A 24,904-nucleotide genomic window follows, 5' to 3' on the forward strand; every position below is an offset into this window, starting at 1 on the left:
AACTGTGAATTACTTAGTGTGAAATAGGCACTCAGGTATGCCAATTCAGAATGTTGAGATTTTATAATTCTCCTACTTTTAAGAAAAGTTACTTAATCTTGTTTTGTCTTTAATGTGGTGTTCATGTATTTGTAAAACAAATGTGGGTACAAAGAAATTGAACTCTGCAATTTATGAGAAAAATGTATTTATATTATGTAAAAATGTAAGGTTTTTCAAATTTATTATTAGACTGGCATCAGAAATTTTTATGAAAATGTGCTGTGAAACTTGAGATCCTTTTTGTTTTTAATCGTCTTGAGAAAGTTGAAGAAATTTGTTATCTGTTTTGCATTTTATGGTATCCTATGCCACAATATTTTACCTTCTGAACTGTGAGATTTTCAGCCCAATCTTAACTGGCTCTGAGGCAGTGGGGCCACATGGCCCCTGTGCTGGCTAGGAGCAGGATGAAGGTATCCTTGGGGAATGGGCCTTTTGTTCCCTTACTCCAGGTAAAGACTTAGCCTGCGCAATAGGTCTGTGCCAGCAAAATCACTGGTACAAGTCCAAGAAGCTTCATGTTGGGCTTTCAGGCCTGAGAGGGGGAATAGGATACAGCTTGTGTTGCCACTGCCGCTTCTGACCACCTCCTGGGCCTGATCTACCCCATCCCCACCCTCTCCCTGCTCCATCCCTTTCTCCCCCACACTGCATTGCCCAGAGGGAACTTGCCTGCTTCATTGCACACTCCCTTCTGATCCAGCACCAGTGGGACAGTGCAGGCTTTACCTCTGTCGCTGCTTACTCTTTGGGTGCTGCAAAAGTGCTTTATGGCATGTTTGTGACACTCTAGGCCACTTCAGCAGTTGCTGTGCTGGCACAGCCCAAGGTTAGGATTGCACTGTTTGTCTATGATGTGATCTGGTTTTCCTGTGATGTGTTAATTGTGAGTGCAGTACTGACATTACTTTTGAATTGCACTACGAAGCCAATTTCATTCTAAATATAAGGTTTAGTGCAGTGGCTTTCAAACGTTTCAGCACTGGCACCCACAGAAGTGACATAACCAATCTAGGCTTTAAGCCACGATCAGGCAAAAGTTCCATTACACAACTTGTGTGTTTGTGCTGTTATTTTGCATATCTTGGAATTCAAAACTTCCAGTTTGGAAGTCAAAGCAGAACACAGATATGGACCCTTCTCCAACCACACAACCCTTCCCCCAGTGCCATCTTCCCACCTATTCAAGGCAAAGCACTATGCCCCTCTTCCACTGGGAGCCCACCCTGCCCAGCAGCTCCATACCCTGTATTTTCAGCTCTGTATTTTCAGTGGTGGCAGAGGTAGGTGCTACGCAACCCACCTGAAATTGGCTTGCGATCCTCCTAGTGGGTTTCAACCCACACTTTGAGAAATGCTGGTTTAGAGTAAACACTGAATTCCAAGTCATAATGCCAACTAATGTGTAAAGCTATTTCATCCCTGGCTTTGCTTAATGTTTCTGAGTACAGTAGTCTTCTTTTCCAGGATATTTTAAATAGTATATTTGAATAATCCTCTGCCAGTGTTTTTGGGTAAGTAGTGTTTCAGAACTACCCTGGATCCCAGGGATATAAGTTGGTAACACTGAACTAGAAACCATGTGGTTACTCCTTGACAACATGTTAATTCAACTAATGAAAATTCGTACTGGGAATTGGAATCTTGCTGACTGGTTGTGAGAGGATGAATATGATTTGTTTACTGGCTGGTGATGTAAAAAAAGAAAGTACAGGTGGGCATCATTTAACCACAAGGATACAGTCTCTTATCCTTGTTGTTATGTGATTAGGTTGTTAAGCAAACATTCAGCAGAATCTGGTGCCTTTGTTGTGTAAACAGACACTTCCTGCCAGATGCTAGCTGGTTGCACTGACTACTGGAGATAAGACTACCTCTTCTTTGTATTAAGAGTCTCTTTGTTGTGTAAACAGACACTCTGCTGCAGGTTATGGGAGACCTGACTGCTTCATTAAGGGCCTCTCTGTTGTGGTATATGTGGTCGTATATATAGGTCTTTGAAAATGATGGATGAACATCATCATATGTGGTCATATATGCAGTGGTATATGCGGTCTGACATTATGCAGACAGTTGTTAAGTGATGCACACCTGCACTGAAACTGGAATCTACAGTCAGCAGTCTTGTAGCTTTATTTTTTGGAGTTTCTAAAATTCAGAGAGATTTGGAGGGGGTATTTCTTTTTGAGGAGGCAGGTCTAAGGGGGTAAGTCCCAGGCTCTGTTCTGTCTCAACTTTCAATCGTGTTTGTCTTGCTCAAACTGGGAGACACATTGGTATGCAGGCAGAAGATCTTCTAAGAGGATACTTTTGCATCAAATACACTAAAAATAAAAACTTGCTTGTTGACCTCAGGCTTGTTTTTACCCAGCAAATGTTTTCATTCATGATACAAAACCTGCCTGTCATTTCCCACCACTCTTTCTTTGCTTGTGCTGTACCTGGAAATGCAAAACTATGGCCAGTGCATTTTGAGTTCTGCCCTAGTGACGTATCCTTAGCTCCCCGAAGCAGTACAGGAATATCGTTGAAGGACCCAATCTTGTGATACAGTCACGGAACCTGAATTAAAAATAGCATAGATTATAAGTGAAATGAGGTTCCTGAAAACAAGATGATAGGATAGATGGATGTTGATACCTCTGTTAGGTATTTCTGATCTGCTTCTGTTTTAGACTTCATTGGCTTGTGCTACCTGCAGTGATGCCAATCTGGGCACTTGTTTTGGACCAAGAATATGGGACAGTACTTGGTACTTGTACTACCAGGTCAGGACCGCTGCATGAAAAAGGCGAGAGAGGATTTATTGCTTAACACTTTGCTCCTGCTGTGCTCTCCCAGATTGATTCTCCCCTGTCTACTCTTGGCCCAAGAGGCAAGCTCCTATTGAAGGCAATAGCATTTTTTCTCCTAGGGTTAGTAGCAGCTGTGGTGGGAGGAAAGCTAACTGATTAACACTTAGACAGGTGGGTGCTGCATATATAATATCAGTCAGTCAATTGAACTGTGTACACTGGTCCCAAGATTTGGCCCGGGAGGTCCAGGCAGTTGAACCACTTGTATGGTATCCATGCACATGTTGTCACCAGTCCAGTGGGGATCTGTGTGTGGAAGATTTATATAACTTAAGTTTTAATTATTTGCATTCATATACTATCTTTATGCAATATATCTTCACTGAAGGTGCTTTACTATTTAACCCCCCCCCCCAAATAGAATTATCTCAGGCTGTTGGTGGTTTGATGAGGAATTGATGGTATGACCTACCTAGTGCAAGCTTCTCCTTTTCTGCCTTCCCCTCAGGATCTTGCTCTCCATGTAGGCCCTAGGAAGATAGGAGCTGTCTCAGATCAGGTGGGAAGTTATGTGTACAGCCAATTTTTCTAGTTGTCTAATTACTTTAGGTTTTAAAAATATCAATGACTCTTTAAAAAAACAACAAAACAAACCCACTGAAAACACAAGTTGAAAACCATACCTCTATTTATGATGTAGAATTATACTGGGAGATTAATGATTTTTCATCAGTTTCCCTTTCTTGTCCTTTCTCTCTAATACATTTTTTATTACATTCCTTTTTAGCAGTCAGGTACAAGCTTCCCCAAGTAAGATGATTAACTTTTGATCACAAATTAAAGAACAGCAGTGCTTTGATGTAATGTTTCCCTCCTTAAATTTTGTAAAATAATTATTGGGTAGAAGGAAAAGAACGGAATTTATCCCCTTGACTTTTGTCAATAACAGATTAATTTTGTGCATTTGAAAAAAGGGTAATGGGGATACTGAATACCAGGTTTATAGAGAGTGATAAATGTTAGATATTTGCCAAGGAGTAATGTTTTAAGTGTACATGGATGTTGAAAACGTGTGTGTGTGTGTGTGTGTGTGTGTGTGTGTGTGGAAAAAAATTACCAGTCTGTGTGGTGGTGGGGATCTCTATTCCTCTAAAGTGAAAAGTCTGCATGCCAGCAAGGCAACTGCCTCTTAAAATAGCTTGATATACAGACTGAAAACCTTCATTCTGCTTGAAAAATCAGTGCAGTCCGCTTTGCGGTTAACCTGGAAAAAAGCAGCTGACATTTCTTCATGACAGCTAGAAGTGGAAGGACCCAAACTTGCAGTGCTCCCTCCTCCCCCAAGAGATTGTTAGTCCATTCCTTTATAGTGGCTCATTTGGGCTCTCTGTCATCACCAGGATGCTGCCACTGAATGTGTGTCATGGTGACAGTAGAATGTGGTAACGTAACAGCCATGAAAGCCCAACGGGAAAGGCTGCAAATTCCAGGGCTGACCTTGGAGTAAGTATTGTCTGCCTCTTAATATTTTAATGCTTTGTGCATGACACTAGCTTTTGTGCAAGCTGTAGTTATTTAATGTGCGTTTGTGCTGACAGGCTCAGAATACTGCAGCTGTAGGTCTCAGGAACATTTTCAAAATGCAGTGCAGTTGCTTTCAGCTAATGTGTAAGCTTAAAACCAGGACATTGCAGTACATTTTAGATTCAATTATGCTGCATATTTAAACTTGCTGTATCTGAATGCATGAACCTGTGCATCTGAAAAGCATTCAGTGGTAGAATACTTCACAGGCCCTGGTGTTTCCTTTTTTTTTTCTCCCCATCTCTGTTACTGTTTGTTTATCTCAGTGCTGCCTTTTCGAAAGGCCTCTTTCTTTGCTGAATAATAGAGAGCTCGGCAAAAGATTAGAGCATAAGAGGAATGCTATTTGTGAAAATGCATTGCATATGATACATGTTTTACTGAGGAGTAGAATGCTGGTGAACTGTATTGCATTCTGAGATTTCTCTTTGGTATTCTAGTTTTTGCACTAAATATATTTTGGCTAGGTAAGAGCATTGTTTACTTAGTGGTCTTTTGGAACTGATGGAATAATTTTGAATATTTCCACTTTGAATCTAGTAAGTAGGTCCATAGAACATACATATTTGATTTACAGTGGACATGATCACCATAACCTCTGACTCAGAAAGTGTCAGCAGACTGCTTCGGAATTAATCAGAATCAGCCCAAACCAAAATGTATTTATTTTTTGTGTCCTGCGCATCTTTGCTGCATGGATGTATGTTATCACACAATTTTATTTTGATAAGGACTGAATACATTTTAGATACCAGTTCTCCTATTTTGCTGTAGAGAATTAGTTAGCTTATAAGGTCACGCTATTTAGTTATGAACCATTTTGCCTACAGAGTATTACATAAACTATTTTATTGTATGTGCGTAATGCCATTTCCAGTCCCTGTCACGTTAATTCTATTATGGAAAAATGGCATTCGGATTGTTTTGAGCTCCCTAGATAACATGAATATTAAGAAAGATAGATTCTGTTAGTGTTTGATGCTGTACCTGTTTTCTGGAAATAAACTTAAATTGCAGAAGTGCAGAGTTCTTATTATATAGCCTTTGTAATTATTACTTGGATGTATCTTGTTGGGAAGCAGTGGACTCCAGTGTGTTTGGCAATCAAGGGTTTTAGTTTTTTGCAGTTGACCTTTGGTTTTGTACAGCAATTGGTTTCTATTTGGCTCAACATTTTTTTCTTTCATCACATTGTATGTTATGGATTAATATTAACACATATATGCAAAATATAAATTGCAATTAAAAAGCAACATTTCTGAGACTGAATATTTCTGTTATTCTCCCTGGTTTATTGATAAATGGTAGCTCTTGACTATTACTTTAGCCACTTTTTAAAATTACCTTTTAGATAATGTCAACTGGCAAACATGGAATCATCCGCCCCCCCCCCCCACATTTGAGTTTTCTGTTTTCTTAATCGGAATGGAATTTGGTGTATTGATGGACTTTTTTAGAATTTAGTACTTCAAATTTGGGCCAGCTATTGTTTCTTTGGTTGAGATTTTGAAATAAAAAGTCTTTAACCTGATTTTGTAGGCATATTTATGATATCCAATGTAGGCCTGTTGGGAGACCACAACGTTCGTAGGCCCGATGGTCTCTACTGTTTCTCTTCTTTATATAGCCTTTTGCAACTCAGGTCTGTCTAACTTGCTTTTGTTGGTTTCCATAGTTCATATAAGAAAATTTAATGTTGATTGTTGTCTTATTGCAGTTCCATTTACCACTAGTGTTATGGCTGTGGACTTGTAGCAGAGGATGAAGTAATGGTAGAATTTTAAGAAATTTCTAAGTATAAACAATATTGTGTTTGAAAATAAATTGAATGCGAGTACCATGAACTGGACTTAGACTTTTGGATACGCTTCTGACAATCTAGATTTTTCCCCCCATGGGAATGTATCTAACCACTATGACACAGGATTGTAGCTGGCATTAGTTGCAACCACAGCCATGTTCTAAGTTTACAAAAATGTCTTTCTTGAACAAATACTTGAGAATTCAGTGTTGCAACTCTGGGGTTGTTAGCGATTATAGCACACTTTTCACAAATGGCACTTCTCAAAACAAAGGCTAAAACAGTATTTGTATTCATTTACCTGATTTTTTTAAAAACTTTTGGTATATGGCACACTTAAGTACTAAAATACGTTTTCTGAGGTTCAGTTTTTACGTAATGGCAGTACTGTAACAAATAACCTTAACCCAAGATACAGTTTATTGCTAAGTGGAATTTTTTTTCTATGTGTGTGAATTCAAACTTGAGGAAAGTAAGTTCTTCTGAAATTTAGGTGACACTTGTCTTTATGACTCAACGTACTTTCCCAACATTGGAGCCAATTTCATTGTCTTTATAATGTATGAAGCATTAATAGTTAGGTTTGTTTTAAAATGTTCCATGTGCAAAATTGTCTTTATTATAACATTTTTTCAGATTTTTTAAAATTAGAAAGTTATTACAGTTTGTCAGACATTGGTAGGGAATTTTTTTTCTCTTGAAAGTGCCAAACATGAGGCTACTATAGATTTATTTTTTCTTTGTCTCATTTTTAATCATTTTAACAAGTTTGGTTTTGCATCAAAGTAGAGAAAACTAATTGCCTGTCTACCAACTGACTTTAAGGCCAAACAACCTAAATTCAGTCATACTATAGTATTTTTACTGAGCCTTCTGTTTACTAGAGATGACATTATTTTAACTTTCAGTCTCACTCCAAGAAGCCTGAGCCCAACCCCAACAAGCCCTTGCAGTCCATGCAGTCCTCTGTTCGCTTTTCATTTTTGGAGGTAAGCAAGTATACTTCCGTTGTTGCGGTTCTCTTTCTTCCACATTGAGGAGGGGGGAATAGATAATTGAAGCACTGATATATGCAGGTGCAACCAACGATGAGGAGGTTGGAAATGTTCCTCCCAAAGTAAACTGATCTTTTTGCGTGTATACTATAGTATGACAAGGTCAAAGACATCAGATGGTGAAGATGGGTCTGGACAGGGGAAAATACAGGTTTATGGATTGTTTCCTAAAAATACATAATACCTTGCAATTCGCCTTTACCTTGCTGTTTAATGTACTGCTGAACGTACCCCAGTGGAACAGTGTTCTTCCTGAAATCTTGTACTTCTCTCCACAAGTCACTTAATTGATTATGAACTGCCCAGAAGCTCATTTTTTTGAAGGTTCACGTATCTTCTCATCACTTGTCTTGCAGCAGAACATGAGGGTCGACTCTCTAGCAACGTATTGTGTTTGGGATATAGAAGTGTTGAAGTTAGTTTGGAGTATTTAAATCTGTGCATCATTCTTCTTTTGCCACGTTTTTACTCTGTTTATCTAGCATGCATGCACTTGATGGCTGGACCTTAATGCCAGAATATGAGAGCTCCAATCTGTGGTGCCTATTTACTTACTTACTTTTTATATTTATTACATTTCTATATTGCTATTTTTCAAGTGCTATTTCATACATGCAAGTCATCATTTGATTTTCAGTTACCAAGTGATGGATATACACACACAAACACTCCCAGATGTGTTTCAGGGTTGGCATAACATACCTCAGATCATATTTATTTGAACTAAGTGATGGAGATAGCACAAACATTCCACATTTACAACGTCCCTGTTAGGTGGCTATCCAGCCTCTGCTTAAGGACCTTCAGTGAAGGAGAGTCTACCACCTGTTGCGCACTGCTGAACTGTTCTTACCTTCAGGAAGTTGTTGAGGAAACCTCCCTGCTCCATTTTCCATGTCATACCCTCTTAGATATTTGCACATTGCTATCATATTGTTTCTTAACCAATTCTTTCACCCTTACATGATCTTAAGCCCTCTCATTATCCTAGTTGCCTTCCTCTGGACCCACTCCAGTTTGTCAATATCCCTCTTAAACTGTAGTGCCCAGAACAGGACACGATATACTGAATTGGCCCTGATTAAACCAGAATACAGAAGTATCATTTTTTCTCACAATCCTGCTGATGCAGCCTAGAATGGCATTTGCTTTCTTTGCTGCCATGCCATGCTGCCAATTTGTTTAGCTTATCATTTAAGAAACCCCAGTTGCTTTTCACATATACTTATGTCCAGACAGTATCCCCAACCGTATGTATTCGCTCGTGAATTTCCTACACAAATACCGAATTTTACATTTATCCCCAGTGAAGTTCAGTTTGTTTGCATTTGTCCAGTTCACCATCCTAACACAATTGTCTTGTATCCTGTTACTGACTTCAGTGTTTCAACTACTCCTCCTAGTTTGTTGTCATTCGCTGATTTGAAGAGCACCCTGCTCTACTTCCTTATCCAACAACACCAGGCCCAAAACCGAGACCTGAGGCACCCTTCTTTCCAGGTCAAGAAGAGCTGTTGGCAAGCACTTTATGGGTACAATTCCTCAGCCAGCCATGAATCCACCCAACAATAGCATCATGAAGCCCACATCCTACCAGTTTGCCCACCAGGATGTCATGGGGAACTTTGTCAAAAACTTTACTGAAATCCAGATATAGTATGTCCACAGCATCCCCTCGATCTACAAAGCTAGTCATTTTGTCCTAGAAGGACATAAGGTTTGCCTGCAAGACTTGTTCATGTAAAAATCATGCTGGCTCTTGACAATCACTGTCCTCCTTTCTCACTGTTCACAAACAGACCACTTAATTATTTGCTCCAGCACTTTCCCATGTATCAGTGTCAAGCTGACTGTTAGTTGCCCAAATCTTCTCTTTGGGTGTCCTAATGCCTTATAAGGCATTTAAAAACGTCACTTCCAGATTCTCCATGATACCAGAAGTCACGTGTTTTAAGCTCAGTCTGAGCCCGGCAGAGGCCAGGGATGGGTATCCTTGGCCTCTGCTGAGATAGAAGCCCCTCTGGAGGTGAGGAAAGGGGACATGGGTGAGGGGGCCTGGACCAGTCTGTGGATATGGGATTCACGGATATGGAGGCCCTGCTGTAAGTGTATGTGAATGTTGCAGGAGAAGACCAAATTTTCTGAAGATGGTTTGCTGTTGTACAGCCTTACAAATTGTACTTCGTACTTACAAGTACAAAAAAAGTAGATAACTGTGTTGGTCTAATACAGTGATTTTCAATTTTTTTTCGTCTCATGGCACACTGATAAGGTGCTTAAATTGTCAAGGCACTCCATCAGTTTTTTGATAATTGACAAGGCACACCATGCTGTTGGTGGGAGGATCGCCCCCCCCAGTGGCCCTACTAATTAATGACCCTCCCCCAAACTTCCACAGCACATCTGCAGACCATTTGCGGCATGCCAGTGCGCCATGGCACAGTGGTTGAAAATGGCTTATCTAACAGGAAGAAAAAATAGTAAAAGCAACCATCTCCTAATATCTTTATTATAACCAACCAAATAAAAGGAAAATCTTAACCAAGCTTTCAGTTTCTCCAAAAGGCTTCATCAGCCTGGTTATAAAGTGGAGCAAAAATAGGTAGAGGTGGCAGGGCATGATGTGAAACTCCCAAAACCTGCAGTTTGTTGCAGTCTTAAAATGAAATATAGAAAGAATTAAGCAGACTCAATGTAAATTAGTGCAACTTGGTGTTAAACATGCTCTCATTTTGCACTCAGGGCCCTGCAGAGAAGAAGAAGAGACAATGGATTTTCCCCACTTTCAGAAGAAAAACTCTAGCAGTTACTCCATTCCAGCACTAGTTTAAACACAGAGATACAAATTTTGTGGTGTTTGGTTTTAAATAAGGTTCTACCAGATTCCAATTTTTAAATTGAAACGTTGCCACATTCCAAATCTTATAAACTCATTCGTGCAGCGTTAATAAATTTGAGCTTTGCTGGCATTTGGCCATCAACAGCTTTTGCAGGTGTTAACAAATTTCAGAGTAATTGCAACTTTTTCTGAGTACCCAAATACAATGCCTAAAACAAAGGCAGTGAATATCCCATTATGGCATTAATGAGTATTCCAAAAAAAGATTTGGTTCTGTGACAGTTGTGCCACATAGGCATGAATTTAGCTCCTGGTTGTTGGCACTGTGCATACCCCATAAGCAGAGGATTGGCGGCTAAATATCGGTCATGTGCAGTTTAATAATGGTTCTCTTTGGTGTTAATACATAGGAGCAAAATGAGTTTTCTGAAAACCCAGATCCACACATCCAGAGATAGGAAGGTCCCCAACCTTTCAGCTGCCATTCCTCAGTAATTTCAATTATAGAAAACAAAGCATACATCTTGTACATAGCTCTAAGAATTTTCATAATATGGGAGAAATATCTGGAAAATATTTGCAGCACTGGTGCTTGCTGTTTCTTTCACTCAGCGAGAATGCTCCTGCCCAGCAGTTGCTTCATGCAGCAGGAGGAAAGTGGTGCAAGTTGGTGGGTGGGGGGTGCAGGGTCTCATGTAAATAAAATGCCACTGGGCTCGGTGAGATAACCACAATGTGCTGTGGACCAAATATGTCCCACAGGCTATCGTTTGAAGCAGGAAGATGCCTCTTAGAAATTTTTTCTTTGAGGGGGACATGAGGGACTGCAGTAGGAAGGAGGGCATAGAAAAGCCCCATTGAACCCACTGAGTTAACTCTTTGACCCCAGTCCTTACCCTTAATTCATCGTAGTTGGTGTGCTTTCCAGACGGTGATAGTGATGTTGGCCGCAGTCTGGAGCCAGACCTTGTAAACCCAGTGCAAGATAATCTGTTGCTCTCACAGGTCCAGTGAGTGTTCATCTAACTGCTTTACTTCTACTTTCTCCCACCAGTGGGATGAATGATGGTTTTAGCCTCTGGTTGGCTGAGGGGCCAGGTCTCTCAAGCAATTCAGAGAGTTTTGATTTGATGCATGTTATATTTAGTCCCTTTGTGGGGCAATTGCCCAAGATTTGGAGTCTCTGCTAATCTAGAAACTGATAGACTAGCTTGAGAAGTACCAAGACTGTTGTTTCTGTGGATCAGTGGAAGACCACTGAGATTCTTGGATGTAATCCTGTCCTCTTACTGTCAGAACCTACAGTCAGTTCTCATTATCTGCTAGGTTAGGTTCCTGGAAAACCTTGTGGATACTGAATTAGCAGATATGAAATCATTTAGTCTATGGGAAAAATCGGGATCCTCTTTACCATACCCTCTATGAACTTTATGAACCTGAATCTTGAAGTTATGGGTAAGGGCTCATCAACATCTGCAACATCTAATGCTTCCTCCTCTGTGCTCCTATCCTTCAACTCATGGAAGATTGCTTGCCCAACAACAAAGCCTCAGAGTTCAGAGGTGAGGACGGGATTGCTTCACCTGTCCTCTTCCTCCACCTGTCTCTTGGCACCTTCCCTGGGCTTGCCCCAGAGCAGCCCTCAGGCAGCCTTCCAGAGACATCTCATCACCAGAGTTGCGAAGGTTCAGCTGGATTCCCGAGATGGTGCCCAAGATGGTAGGGCAAATCAGGTAGCACACACAAATGTGACCAATTTTCCAAGGGCCAATACAGTGCCCATTTGATGTGGAAAATTGACCAAATCCAGGCAACTTTCTAAAATATAAGTATAATTGGCTGGACACAATTACTGCAACCCCCTTTCCCGTTGGCCGTATACTGTATAGGCATGACTTCCTCTCCCACCCCCTGCATGCGTTCTGCTTGTGAGGAGCCCACTGTCTTCTCCTCCTCCAGCATCCTATCTCACCCCACCTGTCTGCTTGGAACTGTGCCGAGCCCCACCTACTCTGAGTGCACCTGCACATAATTCGTGGATAATGAAAACAGGGTCACAGATAACAAGAGTAGATAGCAGTTCTGCCCCTCTGTGGGTAAGTGCATTTGCAGATAGTGAATTTGCATATAAAGAGAACTGACTGCATTCAGTGCCGAGCAACTTCTCTTCTACAATAGAGAGCTGGGCAGCTGGAATCCGAGGAGGGCTCACAAGGCTATCGGGGTGACACACTTAATCCAGTGATGAATGTGTGCTGAGAAATGTATCTTTGGAACTCGTTTGTATTCTTCTGCATTTGTTTTAGTTGAATTTGACATGCATTGTTTGGTAGAACGAGGCTGAATAAGAAGTGTATTTTCATATGTGATGTTTGTAAACTGATTTGAAGTATGCACATTTTATATTTGTTAGTAAATATGAGGGTGACTCACTTTTCAAAAGCACATATTTTCCAAACATGCTTTTATACATCTAAGGGAATAAACATGCCATTCTGCTTTCTTCTGAAATGTGACCTCATTTTCTATGGTTCTGTTAGTTCAGGAAGCTTGAAATGAAATGAACTTGCCAATCCTTCTCATTAATTTGTACTAATTGTCGCCAATTGTGCAGGAAATAGAGCTACATTTTGTCCTGATCTAGAAACATTTGTAGGGGTTACCAGCCAAGTCTCCATTGGCATGCTGATTCAATGCAGCTTCAGAACAATACCCACTGCCTTCCATACTGCTGTCTCCTCCCTCTTGCCCAAACCACCACCTCTCTATTATGCTGCTTCATTTTCCAGCCTGTCTACATTGCTTGTTAGTGAAATTAATTATTAAAGATGAATTCCTTCTGACAGGCTATGCAGTGCTTGTCTGCAGCTGGAGTTAGTTCCAGCCAGCTCCTGTGCGATATCAGTGCACACACTGTATTTATGCTGTTGCACCTCTTGCACTCTGGCATAGTGAAAATGCCAAAGAGCAAAGGTGGATATTGCATTTGGGGAAATGTTACAGTTCTGTGCTTTTAACAGTGATAGTAAATGGGACTTACTCCTGGGTAAGTGTGAGTAGGATTGCAGCATAGAACTGTTAAAAATGTTTCTGCTAGATGATGTCACTTCTGGTTATGACATCACTTCTGGTGGGCCCCAACAGATTCTCATTCTAAAAAGTGTGTCCTGGTGCTAAAAGTTTGAGAGCCACTGAGCTAGGGAAAGGGTAGGCAGGAATAATGTACATGATCCTATTCCAAATAGTCAGTTATGAGTGGTATAATCACTTAGAGGGGAAAGAGATGTCATTGTAGTTTCATGCTGCAGTGACTACTATCAAGCCATCCTTCCACCGTTTACGCTGCTTGTAAACTTACTAACTGATGCAGCAGTTTTACCTAGTTGGATCAGCAGTGATAAAGTAGGGATTGGCTGTATGAGAACAAAGTAAAGTAATGCTGTGTGGGAATGAGGGCAAGATGAATATAGGTAGTAGGTTTAAGTGCAGAAAATGACTCTCGGGTTTGTGTTTGAAGATGACTTAGTAAGGTTGGCACTGTGTATTTAACTAATTTGTTTCTTTTGCCTGTTTGACTTGATGCACTTGTTTTACTTTTCTGCTGACATTCTTCATTGGGTGATAACCTGTGCACGTAATATATATCTACATTTTTTATAAAGTGAGATATAAACATAGTAAAAACATATTCAGACATTATGAGTTCGAACAACTTTGCCAGGGGTGAGCAACAGCTAGTATGTGACCTGTCTGGGAACAGAGCAGGTTGAAAGAACTTGCTGTAAATGGAAGAGAGCAAGCAACAAAAACTTCCTTTTATCCTCCCCGGAACTCCAGTTAAAAAAAAAGAGTGCTGCGAAAAAAGTGTATAGTGAATACTGTGTGTTTGAAAAAAAAAACACCTGGAATGCAAATTCCTCCCCCCTTTCAGAACTGAAATCATAGTTGTAGGGGTAAATAAGTATGCACTGTGACTCTGTGTACAATTTCCATACCCCAGTGTGGCCTTGGCCCAAAAGGTTTGCCTTTCCCTGGTTTAGGCTGTAGTTGTGTTTTACCAAAGGGATGAGAGAGTTTTTATAAAAGAGCCAGTGTGATGCAGTGATCAGTGTTAGACCAGGATGACTAACATTCAGTCCTCACTCAGCCATGACACTTGCTGGGTGACCTGGGGCCGGTCACTCTCTATTAGCCTAACTCAGGGGTCTCTAAACCCCAGCCTGGGGGTCAGATGTGGCCCGCGGCGAGCCTCTATCTGGCCCATGGCCAGCTTCTTGTCCCCTGAAAGCCTCTGACCCACTTGGCCAAACATGTTTGGAGCTGTGCTTTGGTTGCATCTGGAGGGTGTTCTAAGGGCCAGAGAGGTTGAATGAATGAGCCCATTCATTCATTTATTCACTCATCTAACTTCCATCTCATAAGTTATTTATATAAATTTTATATTTAAATTTTTTTCTGGCCCACTACACCGTGCCATATATTTGATGTGGCCCTCTGGCCAAAAAGTTTGGAGACCCCTGGCCTAACTTACCTGACAAGATGGCTGTTAAAAGAAAGGGTGGAATCTTGTTCATGTCCTGAGCTGCTTAGAAGAAGAAATAATAAGATTATTATTTTATATATTGTGTATTGTGTATTGGCAACCTTCAGTCTCAAAAGACTATGGTATCGCGCTCTGAAAGGTGGTTCTGGCACAGCGTCTAGTGTGGCTGAAAAGGCCAATCCGGGAGTGACAATCCCTTCCACACCGGGAGCAAGTGCAGTCTGTCCCTGGTCTGTCACCCTGGCTATGGGCCTTCCTTCTTTGCCTCTTAGCCTCAGACTGTTGGCAAAGTGTATTATTTTATAATGTTAAAAATATGTATGTGTGAGATTCTTTTTGTCTTTATGTTTTTTGAGTGTAATTGCAACTATTAAATCCTTTAAGGCTGCAATCCTAACCTGGGAGTAAGTTCCATTGAACTCAATAGGACTTACTTCTGAGTAGACCTGCTTAAGATTGTGCCCTAAATTAAAAAGAGCTTAAAAGTTAGCTTAAAAGACACCAAAAAACTAAAAAAAAAAGTCAGTAGTGTATAAATATAAAGACGCTGCCTTATCCTGTGATGATTCTATTGAAGAAAACTGGTACATACAACTTGTTGTCCACTAGACCTGACATCCCTTACCCTGGTATTGCACTTCTGGGTAAGCAAGGGGCTTTGAAAGGTCCAAGCAGTTGTAGGCCTATACAAAACTCCTATCTTTTCAGTCTTAAATGTACAGGAGGCCTGACTCTTACTGTGGCCCTGAATTTGCTCAAGTTCCCTCTAATTTTCAGCATTTGGGTTGATATCTGATAAATAGTTAGCATGTATTTATCAGGTGAATGTTATCTTTGGAGTAAGATTTAGGTATTAGAAACTGGCGTGACTTAATAGCTGAGGCATACAATATTAAATTAATCTGTCACTAGGAAATAATTAAATGTAGCATATAGAACATGTCTTTGTAAGCCTGTTTTGCTTTGTATGCTGTGTTTTATCAATCTTTTGTACACCTGTGAGAGAATTAATGTTTATTTTAAAGTTTTATCTTTGTGCTGCAGCTGTACCATTCCTTTTCAAGGGCCTTGAGCAGGTGAGAGCTGAAAGAGAAATGTTTGTTATATAACTGGTAACCTCATAGAGCCCCAAGTATTTGTGTTTCTAATATATTTTATCTTGGAGTTGGTGTTGTGGGGATATGGCTTTGCTGCCTTGCCAGGCCTTTAGAGAACGAAAACAGTTGCTAAAGGAACTGTGCTTAAACATGCTATCAAATTTAGAGGCATATATCAAAATGTTTTAGTTAGTGTATTCACACATCTTTTAGCTGCTTGTTAAATACACTGACCCCACAGGATTTCGCTTCCTAGGGTCAAACAGCATGCTGACACATTTGTTTTTATTCTCTGAATAGAAGTTACAGGACGGGCATCTAAATTGGTGCCATGATGGGGGGGGGGGGTGCTGGAGCTTTAGCTCTTTTTCTCTGTCATGATCCTGATCCAGACGGCATGTGTCTGACTGCTGTATGCCCTGGAGGGAAGCTCCCTTTTCTTGGGAGGGAAGTTCCCATGGGCACCAGACTGCCATGGGTGGGGTCAGTCTGGATTGAGATCATGGTGGGACAAATCATTTCAAGTTTCTCTTTGGCCCCAATCCCAAGATGAGTTTTCAGCTAATTTAGTCAATAATTATTTGAAGCATAGCTGAGAAATACATATAAATAATCATATCTTTCACATTATTGTTTTTGGATATTTATGTAAACAGTTTATTGAATAGTAGCTTTTCTTAGTGCTATTTAATATCTTCTTGTGAAGCCTTTGTCTGCTCATTGTCTAGAATAAATTATTAAATATTCAGCAGTAGAGATTCCTTTAAGTTAGCACCTTTATCCAGGAAAATCAAATGGAATGAGCCTAAATTGCTAGATTGAAAATGGCAACGTTTTTGAAATGTAAGCATGCATGCTGGTGGCAGTCTCTATCGGAAACAGGGCATAGAAGTCTTCAGATGGTTGTTTTACTGGTATGGTATTTCTAAGCATCTGACTGTGACATTTGTTGTTTGTCTTTTTTTTGTATAAGGGCATATGCAACCCACGTTATAGTACTAGATTAAGCAAAAGTGTTAACTTATAAAAACAGTTGAATTTTCTGTTAAGTTTTGAAAAATATTCAGTGACATTCTGAAGTGAGATATTTTGAATCATGCCTATTAAACTATTTCCTGCCTTAAGCAGTGGGCACCTGGAAACTGCCTTGGTAGTTGTACCCAAAATGTGGAACTTTGTCCCCTGATGGTTTTAAATAAGTTTTAAAAGTTATGACTTTCTAATGTGCTTTTGGCACTGATGTTGTTACGTAAAGAAGTTAGAGGAACTGTATGGATTACAGCCAGTTTCATAAACCATTTATTAAGTGGAGGCCGCATTTAATGGTCACAAGTATTTAAAATCATATAATTTATTTTCCTATTTCTCCCTCAATTAACTACTACAGTTAATTACATGCATGAGTTGATTGCATATAAATATAGTGGGCGTGGAAGTTCATCTTAGTATATTTTGTCTCTGATGTTACTACCCAGAGTCCTCAGTTTGCACAGTGACTGGAAAAAAAATTTCAATTATAGAGTTTAGAAAATATTTCAGCTCCACCATGATGTTCTTAGGAGATGAACCAACCAGTTATCTATGATCTTTCTACTTTAGAGCTGTGATTTTGTATGTTATTGAATATTTCTGATAGCCAAGAATGATTCTGCTGTATGTAACATTACAGGTCCAACCTTGTTATACACGAATTTTTTATACATGGATTTGACTGAACACGAATGGTCACAGCAAATGAGAAGGAATTTGCTGATCTCTGGAGAAGGGGAAAAATGCATCCCTTTCACAGTTTAAAAAACTGCTTTTCTCCTATCTCAACCCAATGAGAAGGGCCCTTTAAATTAAAGAAAAACAGTCATTTAAGGATAACCTCATTAGAGAGGGCAGTCGGCTGACAATCCATCAATCATTCTCTCTCCAGGCAGCTTCAGCTTCATTACAAGGCAGCAACCCCTCCCTTCCCCCTGAGCAAATGAAAGAATGATAATCACTTTGCATTGGTGAAGGGAGGGGTTGCTGGCTTGGAGTGAAGCCTTTCTAAGCTCCTGGAGAGAGACTGATTGATGGATTGTCTGCCTAATGTCTCTGTTTTACATAACAAAGGTTGGAAAGGCTGTTTTTAAATCGGTTAGCAAAGGGTTTTTGTTTTTTAAATGGATTTGCTCTAGTGCGATTTTTGCCATCCACCTGAACCCTCACGAATAATGAGACTGAGGCTACAATCCTTCTGGCACTTTCTAGGGAGTAAGCACCATGGACTATAATGGGGCTTACTTCTGAGTAGACAGGCATAGAATTGGGCTGTCAACCTGTATTCTGAAATACAAAAAAATCTGAAACACTTCCAGACCCAAGCATTTGTACTGTCAAAATAAACTCAATTTTCATGTTGATGGTGTGATATCAAGTGCACATTAATTGAAAGTATTTATCGAACCTCTACAGTACTTTCCATTTGCTCATCATATGTTCTATCTTATGTTGTCTGTAGGTACTTACAGACTGGATAAAAGTGACGTTGCCATGATGTTTGAGATGCATTCAGATTACTACTTTAGTGACCCTGAAAACTGTTCTCTAACTCACAAATATATTTGATTCTCTTAGCCCGATGCAAAGTGTTGCCTTCTAATGACCTACTTGGTAGGTTTAGAAATGCCCTGAAGGAAGAATGTTTTTGCTATTGTGGCCTCAGAGAGGTAGACTCTCTTCCACACATTGTTCTGCATTGTGCTTTTAATCAGGTGCTCAGAGACCAGTATCTCCCCTCATTGTCAGGAAACAAAAAAGGTCTCTCTGAGATCACCTCTTTACAACTTTTGCTGGCAGGTGAATTTGAATCTGTGACCCTTCCAGTTGCCAAATTTCTACATTTGAGCAACTTGAAGCGGGCTAAGTTGCTGGTTCTAAGCAACTTGGAGTAACTGTGTTAGCAAACTTGTGTGTTTTAACTCTTATTTCCTATCTCTCTTTTAATACATACCTTCATACATGACTGTTTGGAGATATTAGTTGTAAAACTATATGCCTAATAAAGGTTATGTTGTATGTATATTTGATTCTCGATAAACTGATAAAGTAGTGGGAGGTTAATTTCAGCCCTTCTGAGCCCATAGGAATTATCGTTCAGGCTCTATGCCAGGGGTGCTCAATAGGTGGATCGCGATCTACCGGTAGATCGCTAGGCAAAATGAGTAGATCGCGGAGTGCCGACCCCCCCTTCAGGTGCCTCTGGGAGGAAACGCCGGGAGTAAGGCCCATTGTACTCAATGGGGCTTACTCCCAGGTAAGTGTGGCTAGGATTGCAGCCTCACAGCCTAATCCTAGGCATGTCTACTCAGGAGTAAGTCCTGTTATACTCAGTGGGGCTCAAGGTACACCAACATACATTATACACATAAATGTTATATGTTATGATGGCGCGAACATTGTAAAAAAAACTCTGGTAGATCTCCGGGCCTTGCTGGGTTTCAAAGTAGCTCTTGAGCCAAAAAAGTGTGAGCACCCCTGCATCTACGCAAAAGAATACATGGATGCAAATCTGACATCAAATGGCAATACAGGATTGTGTTCGATAACACCACTTACTTTAGATCTGATTTGTTACAGTTCTCTTTGTCCCAGCATGATTGACAGTAATTCTAACCAATGCGAGCAGTACAGTCTGGGCCAGTTAGAACCAATTTTCTTCCTGTTGGATCAACAGTGTCTCAGATAAAGCTGTTTCACACAGCACTCAAATTTCAGGGAATGTGTCCCCCGAACTCTCACAAGTATTGCTGTATCCAGAAACCATTGTAGATACATTTCAATTTGCTGCAGATATTTGTAATGATTCCTCACCAGAAAAGGAAGATTAGACCGAGAAACAACTAAATTAGGATTTATAATATGACAACACTATCAGAGAAAGGGGGCTTAGCTGAGGCAGGGCTTTTAAAACACATTACAGGGTTTATGTCATAGCAGTGCTAAGGTAATTATCACCAACAGTGGACTCTGCTCACCTTGTGTCTTTTTAAGCTTGTTACAAAATCAGCTTTGTTTCATTTCCTCTTGCAACTTATTCTGCCATTTTCAAAAACTTTTTTCCTATGTATGCATACACTTACACACCTGATGCATCTGATGAAGTGAACCGAAGTCCACAAAAATGCATGCTGAAATGAATTTGTTAGTATTTAGTGTTAGTATTTAGCAAAACATTTTGTTGTAAGGGATGGGTAGTAATGGTCCCATGAATATATAATTAGAGCTGGTTATCCCAAGGGATTGGACTCAAATTGTGTTATAACCTAAAATGAATGTTTTCCTACTATTTATCACATCTGACTAAGCTGTTGTATATTTTAGAAACAGGTCCTAGAAATAGGTAGTAGTAAGTTGATAGCAACTCTAGGGGGAGTGCAAGGTCAAGCATTGTTGTTGGGGTGAAACAGGATTATTCACAATGTGTCTTCTCATGAATTTTGTTCACCATAGTTTGTCTTCAGAGGTGGGTAAACTCGATTGCACAGTGGTAGGAAGCCTAGTTTGTCCTATGCTGTGCTGTGATATGCATTTCCAGAAAATATGTCAAGGACAAAGGTCATTTTTGTGCTGCAAAGATAAGATATAGAAAGCTTTAGTGTCAAAAATTTTGTTTAACTCTAGTGCTTTGTAAAAAGCACTTTAGTATTCAGACATTGGGGTAAAATATACCCTACTTCAGTAATAGTATTTTTTACTAAAAGGTAACAGTACAAGTGATTAGCTTATGGGAAAATCCAAGCAGCAATTTCTAAAACATCAAGGCATCACTCCAAGCCTTTTACATCTCTGGATTTATTTATCAGTGACAAGAAATCTCAGCTGCAACCGACCCAGCAGATCCAGTTTATAGCAGTTCTGCTAGATTCTCTGCACTGTAATATCTGTCTCATGGCATCAAAGGGTCAGATCATGTGTGTCTTTGGTTTTCCAGTGATTACCATCTCAAGCGGCCTGTCCAATTCAGCAACTTTCAGATCATGTGATATTGACTACAGCAGTAATCTTGCCTGAACATTTATGTCTGAAGCTTTTATAGAGATTGTTCCCCTCAGTATTCAGGCTTCAAGTATATTGCCAGCACAAATTGATGATCATTCCAGACCAAGTCTTGCATTCTCTGCAATTATGAACTCTCCCACATAGACTCTTCGAGGGTGTGCCCTTCCACCTTGACTCACTGTTCAAAACAATAACTACATATGTGGGAATGGGAATCTCACTGCTGCTCCCTTGAAATCAACTTGGGCAATGCAACAGACGAAAGCCCCCCATAAACTTTCTTGAGCTTTGAGCCATCTTCATAGCACTGAGATTTTTCCTACTGTATTTGAAGGATAAAACAGTGCAACTTCTAACAGACAGTAGAACAGCCATGTACTGCATACACAAGCAGGGGAACATGGCATTGAAACCCATCTGCTGACTGGCATGCATGCTTTGGGACTGTTTTGTTCAACATTTCATCAGTCCAACTGCTTTTCATCTAACCAAGTTCTCATCTAGCCAAGTTGGCAGTCCCTCAGCAAAGTAGGAGACACAGGAGTTGCTTGCAGATAGAATCTTGATAACAGTGTCTTTCATTCTACAGTTCATCCTTGGGTTGTGTCGGATCTGTTTGCAACTGGCTTTAACACCAAGGTCCTCCGTTTCATAGCAATGCCACTTACTTCTTAGGGGATGTGATTTAATTCCCTGGGGGGAAGGATCCTGTTCTGTGCATTTCCTTCTTTTCCCATTAACCATCAAGATCACCAATAGGATGTTCAAATTCATTATGGACTGCATCCTGATAAACACCATGGTGACAGACAGACATGGTTTGCATCTCTGTTCAGGATTAAGAGACTTATCTGTACTTCCTCTCCCATCTGAGCCCAATCCCATCCTAGAATTGAGATGGAATATTGAACATAAGAAGAGCCCTGTTCAATCAGACAAAGGCAGATCTAGTTCAGTTTCCTGTCTCTCACAGTGGCCTACCAGATGTCTACATAAGGCACCAAGAGACCTGCATCCTATTGCCCTCCCTTGCATTTGGCACTGCAACCGTTGAGTACTGAAATGTTAGCTTGGAAGATTCTGGACTTAGTTGCTATAAAGTGAAAACTAAAGAACATATTGGCCCATTTGAGAGTGTGCTGTTCTGTAGAACACCTTCTTGTAATTGAGGCGGAGGAGAGTGGGAACCACATGACACTGGAGACCATCTGGAGAGCCTGAACTGTGCCTGCCTTCCTTCCTTTAAGGCAGTGGTTCTCGAACTTTTCCGGCTCACGCCTCCCCTGATCCTTGTAGCCATTGGCCACGGCTCCCCATTACAACACCTCACCTCAGTTACCCCCAAAATGGGGATGAAGGTGTTATAATTATACACTAGAAACAAGGCTGCCAGCACTCTGAAGCTGCAATCCTAACCACACTTACCTGAGAGTAAGCCCCATTGAACAAAATAGGACTTGCGTCTGAGTAGACCTGGTTAGGATTGTGCCCTGAGTTTGTTAACAGCACATCTGGAGGGTTTTGGAAAGGGAAGGAGGAAGTGATGAATTTGCTGGGGGAGGGGAAGACTTTGTTTTGTTTGTATCTGCTAATTGCAAACTGATGCAAACCGAGACCTAGAGACTGTTTGGCTGGAATCCTAACTCCACTTTCCTAGGAGTAAGTCCCATTGAACACAATAGGACATTTCTGAGTAGACCTAGCTAGGATTGTGCCTTTTGTCTTACAATAGCAGCCAACAGAGACCCCCCCCCCCCCACAAAAGGAGGCAGGAGGAAAAGGGATGGCTGAAAAGGAATGGGGATTCTTTATTTTTAATCAATTTTTGGAGACAAAGCCATCAAGAGTGGCTTTTTTTCTTTTTTGGAGGAAAAAGAAAAAGGTGAAGATCCTGGGTTAAGCTGACACAGATCCCAAGCCTATGTAGGTCTACTCAGAAGTAAGCCCCATTTGAGTCAATGGGGCTTACTCCCAGGAAAGTGTGGAAAGGATTGCAGCCACACCCAGCAAGATTACAACTCCACACAAAGTAGATGGGGGCTGCTCACACACACACACACACACACACCCAATATGCAGATGCCACTCCTGTTCCCCCCAGGGTGAACATCCTCCATCCTCACCCTCCATCCTCTGAGGGTGAGGGTCAAGTTCTGTCAATTCTTTATAATCTGTAACCCTGGCTCCTTAGCACTGTAGATCAGGTAAGAGCTGGTCACTGGGGTTCTGTGGGTGAGAAGAGATTGAGGGTAAGCCAGGTGAGAGCTGGCCTGTGATAGAAGGCCATTGTTTGGGATATGTGGGTGGTTAGTGAGTGTTTTATACCCTCCTGGAAAATGTTGTGGGTGAGGCCAGGGAGGGATGGAGCCAAGGTCATGGAAGATATGGTGATGACAGTCAGGTTAGTCATTTCAGGAGAAAGAAAGCCAGTCATTGGTGGATTATCCCTCTTTCCAATCCTTCCCTTCAAGCCAAGGAAGCATGGGGGTTTTGGCAGTGAGTTGCTGCTTATGAATGCCAGGTCAATTAATAAGAACTGCCTAATTTAGGGTCTGATTCTCAATGAGGATGCTGACTTGGCTTGTATTACAGAGATTTCATGGATGAGGTTTGCGGGGGGTTGTGTGTGTGAGTTCACCCAGTGTTGTCCACCAGGTTTCGAAATACCTCATCACCATGACTAGAGGGGACGGGGGTGAGGTTGTCCTGGTCTGTCAGGATGAGATCTCCCTTGCAAGGCTTCTTGTCCAGTACTGTCTACCTTGCTACCCATCACTCTCCCTACTTAAACTGGCTGGGGTGGTCTTCACAGTGGTATTAGCCTCCCCCACCTCTGCTTACTGGTGCTAGGGGACTTCAGGTCCATGTTGAGCTTCTGGGGGTAGGACCATGACCACAACCCTGGGCTTGTCTCAGTGAATAACTACCTCGATACACAAGGTGTGGTGTACATTGGACCTGGTATTTACAGAGGAATAGATGGCTGGTGATCTGGTTGTGGAAGAGATTAGGATTACTCTATTGTCATGGACTGATACCTTTTTGGTAGGGTTTAGGCTTAGAGTGGCCTGTTTTCCCTACAGTGAATACAGGAAATTGAATTATCTGGTCCACCTCCAGGTGCTGATGGAACCAAATGGATGGCTTCAGCCATGAAGCTTCCTGGGTGACCTTGGACCACTCACTATATCTCTCAGCCTAACCTACCTCACAAGATTGTTTGAGGACAAAAGGTGGGAACTCTGAACTCCTTGGAGGAAGGGTGGTATAGAAATATGAAAAATAATTTCTGAGGGCTCTTGGGGATTTTCCAGCTACCAGAGCCAGTGACTCATCTGAGGCCTTGGTTGGCCTCTGTGACAAGGAAATGATTAGGGCTTTGGATCAGAGTGCTCCTGAGTTGACTCTTGTCCCCAAGAGCCAGGGCAACTCCTTGATGTACTGGTGAGTTGAAGGCTATGGCAGAAGAGCTTTCTGGGCTCTGGAATTCCCTCCCTGATGATGTGTGAATTGTGTAATCTTTGACATTCTGACTGAGACTTAAGACACATTTATTTCAGTTTGCTTTTAGTTAGGTCCCTGGATTTTATTGCTAAGGTTTTCCCCCAATTTACTACAAGTTATCATTTTTTGCCACCTGTCTGCTGGTTACCAATTATTGGTTTTGTTTTTATCTTCAGACTAGTCATTTTAATGAGATAATATGGGTATTTTATGGGGTACTTTATGGGATAATATGGACAGGAGGTCTGGTCTAGAGGGTAGAGCCTCCGTTTGCCTGAAGATAGCATCTGCAGGTCGCCAGTTCGAGGCCACCGGCACCGTGAATGGTGAGATCTTGAAGCAGCTGACAAGCTGAGCCAAGTTATTCCACCTGTTCTTTGGTGTGAGCGAAGAAGCTTCTTGGCTGCCCTCCATGTGAGAGATGAAGGAGCTGCTTGTCAGCTTGCATGGGAGGAAACTGGAGTCCAGAATGTGATACCAGATCAGAAAGATCCATCTGAAATGTTGTGGTTCTTGAAAGATAGAACCTTTCTTCAACTGTAAAAATCCCTATGGGGATTTAGAACAGTCTGCCTATGTAAATCGCCTTGAATAAAGTCTGATGACCAAGAAA

General features: G+C 41.1%; 1 protein-coding gene across 3 annotated transcripts in view; it reads left to right on the forward strand.

Annotated features, from left to right (window-relative positions):
- The window catches only part of MAST4 (microtubule associated serine/threonine kinase family member 4), a 248,515-nt gene that overhangs the window by 69,115 nt on the left and 154,496 nt on the right, over positions 1-24,904 (forward strand). The window contains exons 3-4 of one of the 3 annotated variants that reach the window (XM_066616677.1): positions 4,238-4,340; positions 7,131-7,211. The exons of 1 other annotated variant lie outside the window; for it this stretch is intronic. In XM_066616677.1, coding sequence (XP_066472774.1) covers positions 4,252-4,340; positions 7,131-7,211 — 170 coding nt within the window. In that variant the 5' untranslated portion in view covers positions 4,238-4,251. The remainder of the gene's footprint in view (positions 1-4,237; positions 4,341-7,130; positions 7,212-24,904) is intronic. One more of the 3 variants, XM_066616679.1, reaches the window with a different exon arrangement.

Source organism: Tiliqua scincoides, chromosome 2, assembly GCF_035046505.1.
Source record: "Tiliqua scincoides isolate rTilSci1 chromosome 2, rTilSci1.hap2, whole genome shotgun sequence".
Lineage (NCBI taxonomy): Eukaryota > Metazoa > Chordata > Lepidosauria > Squamata > Scincidae > Tiliqua > Tiliqua scincoides.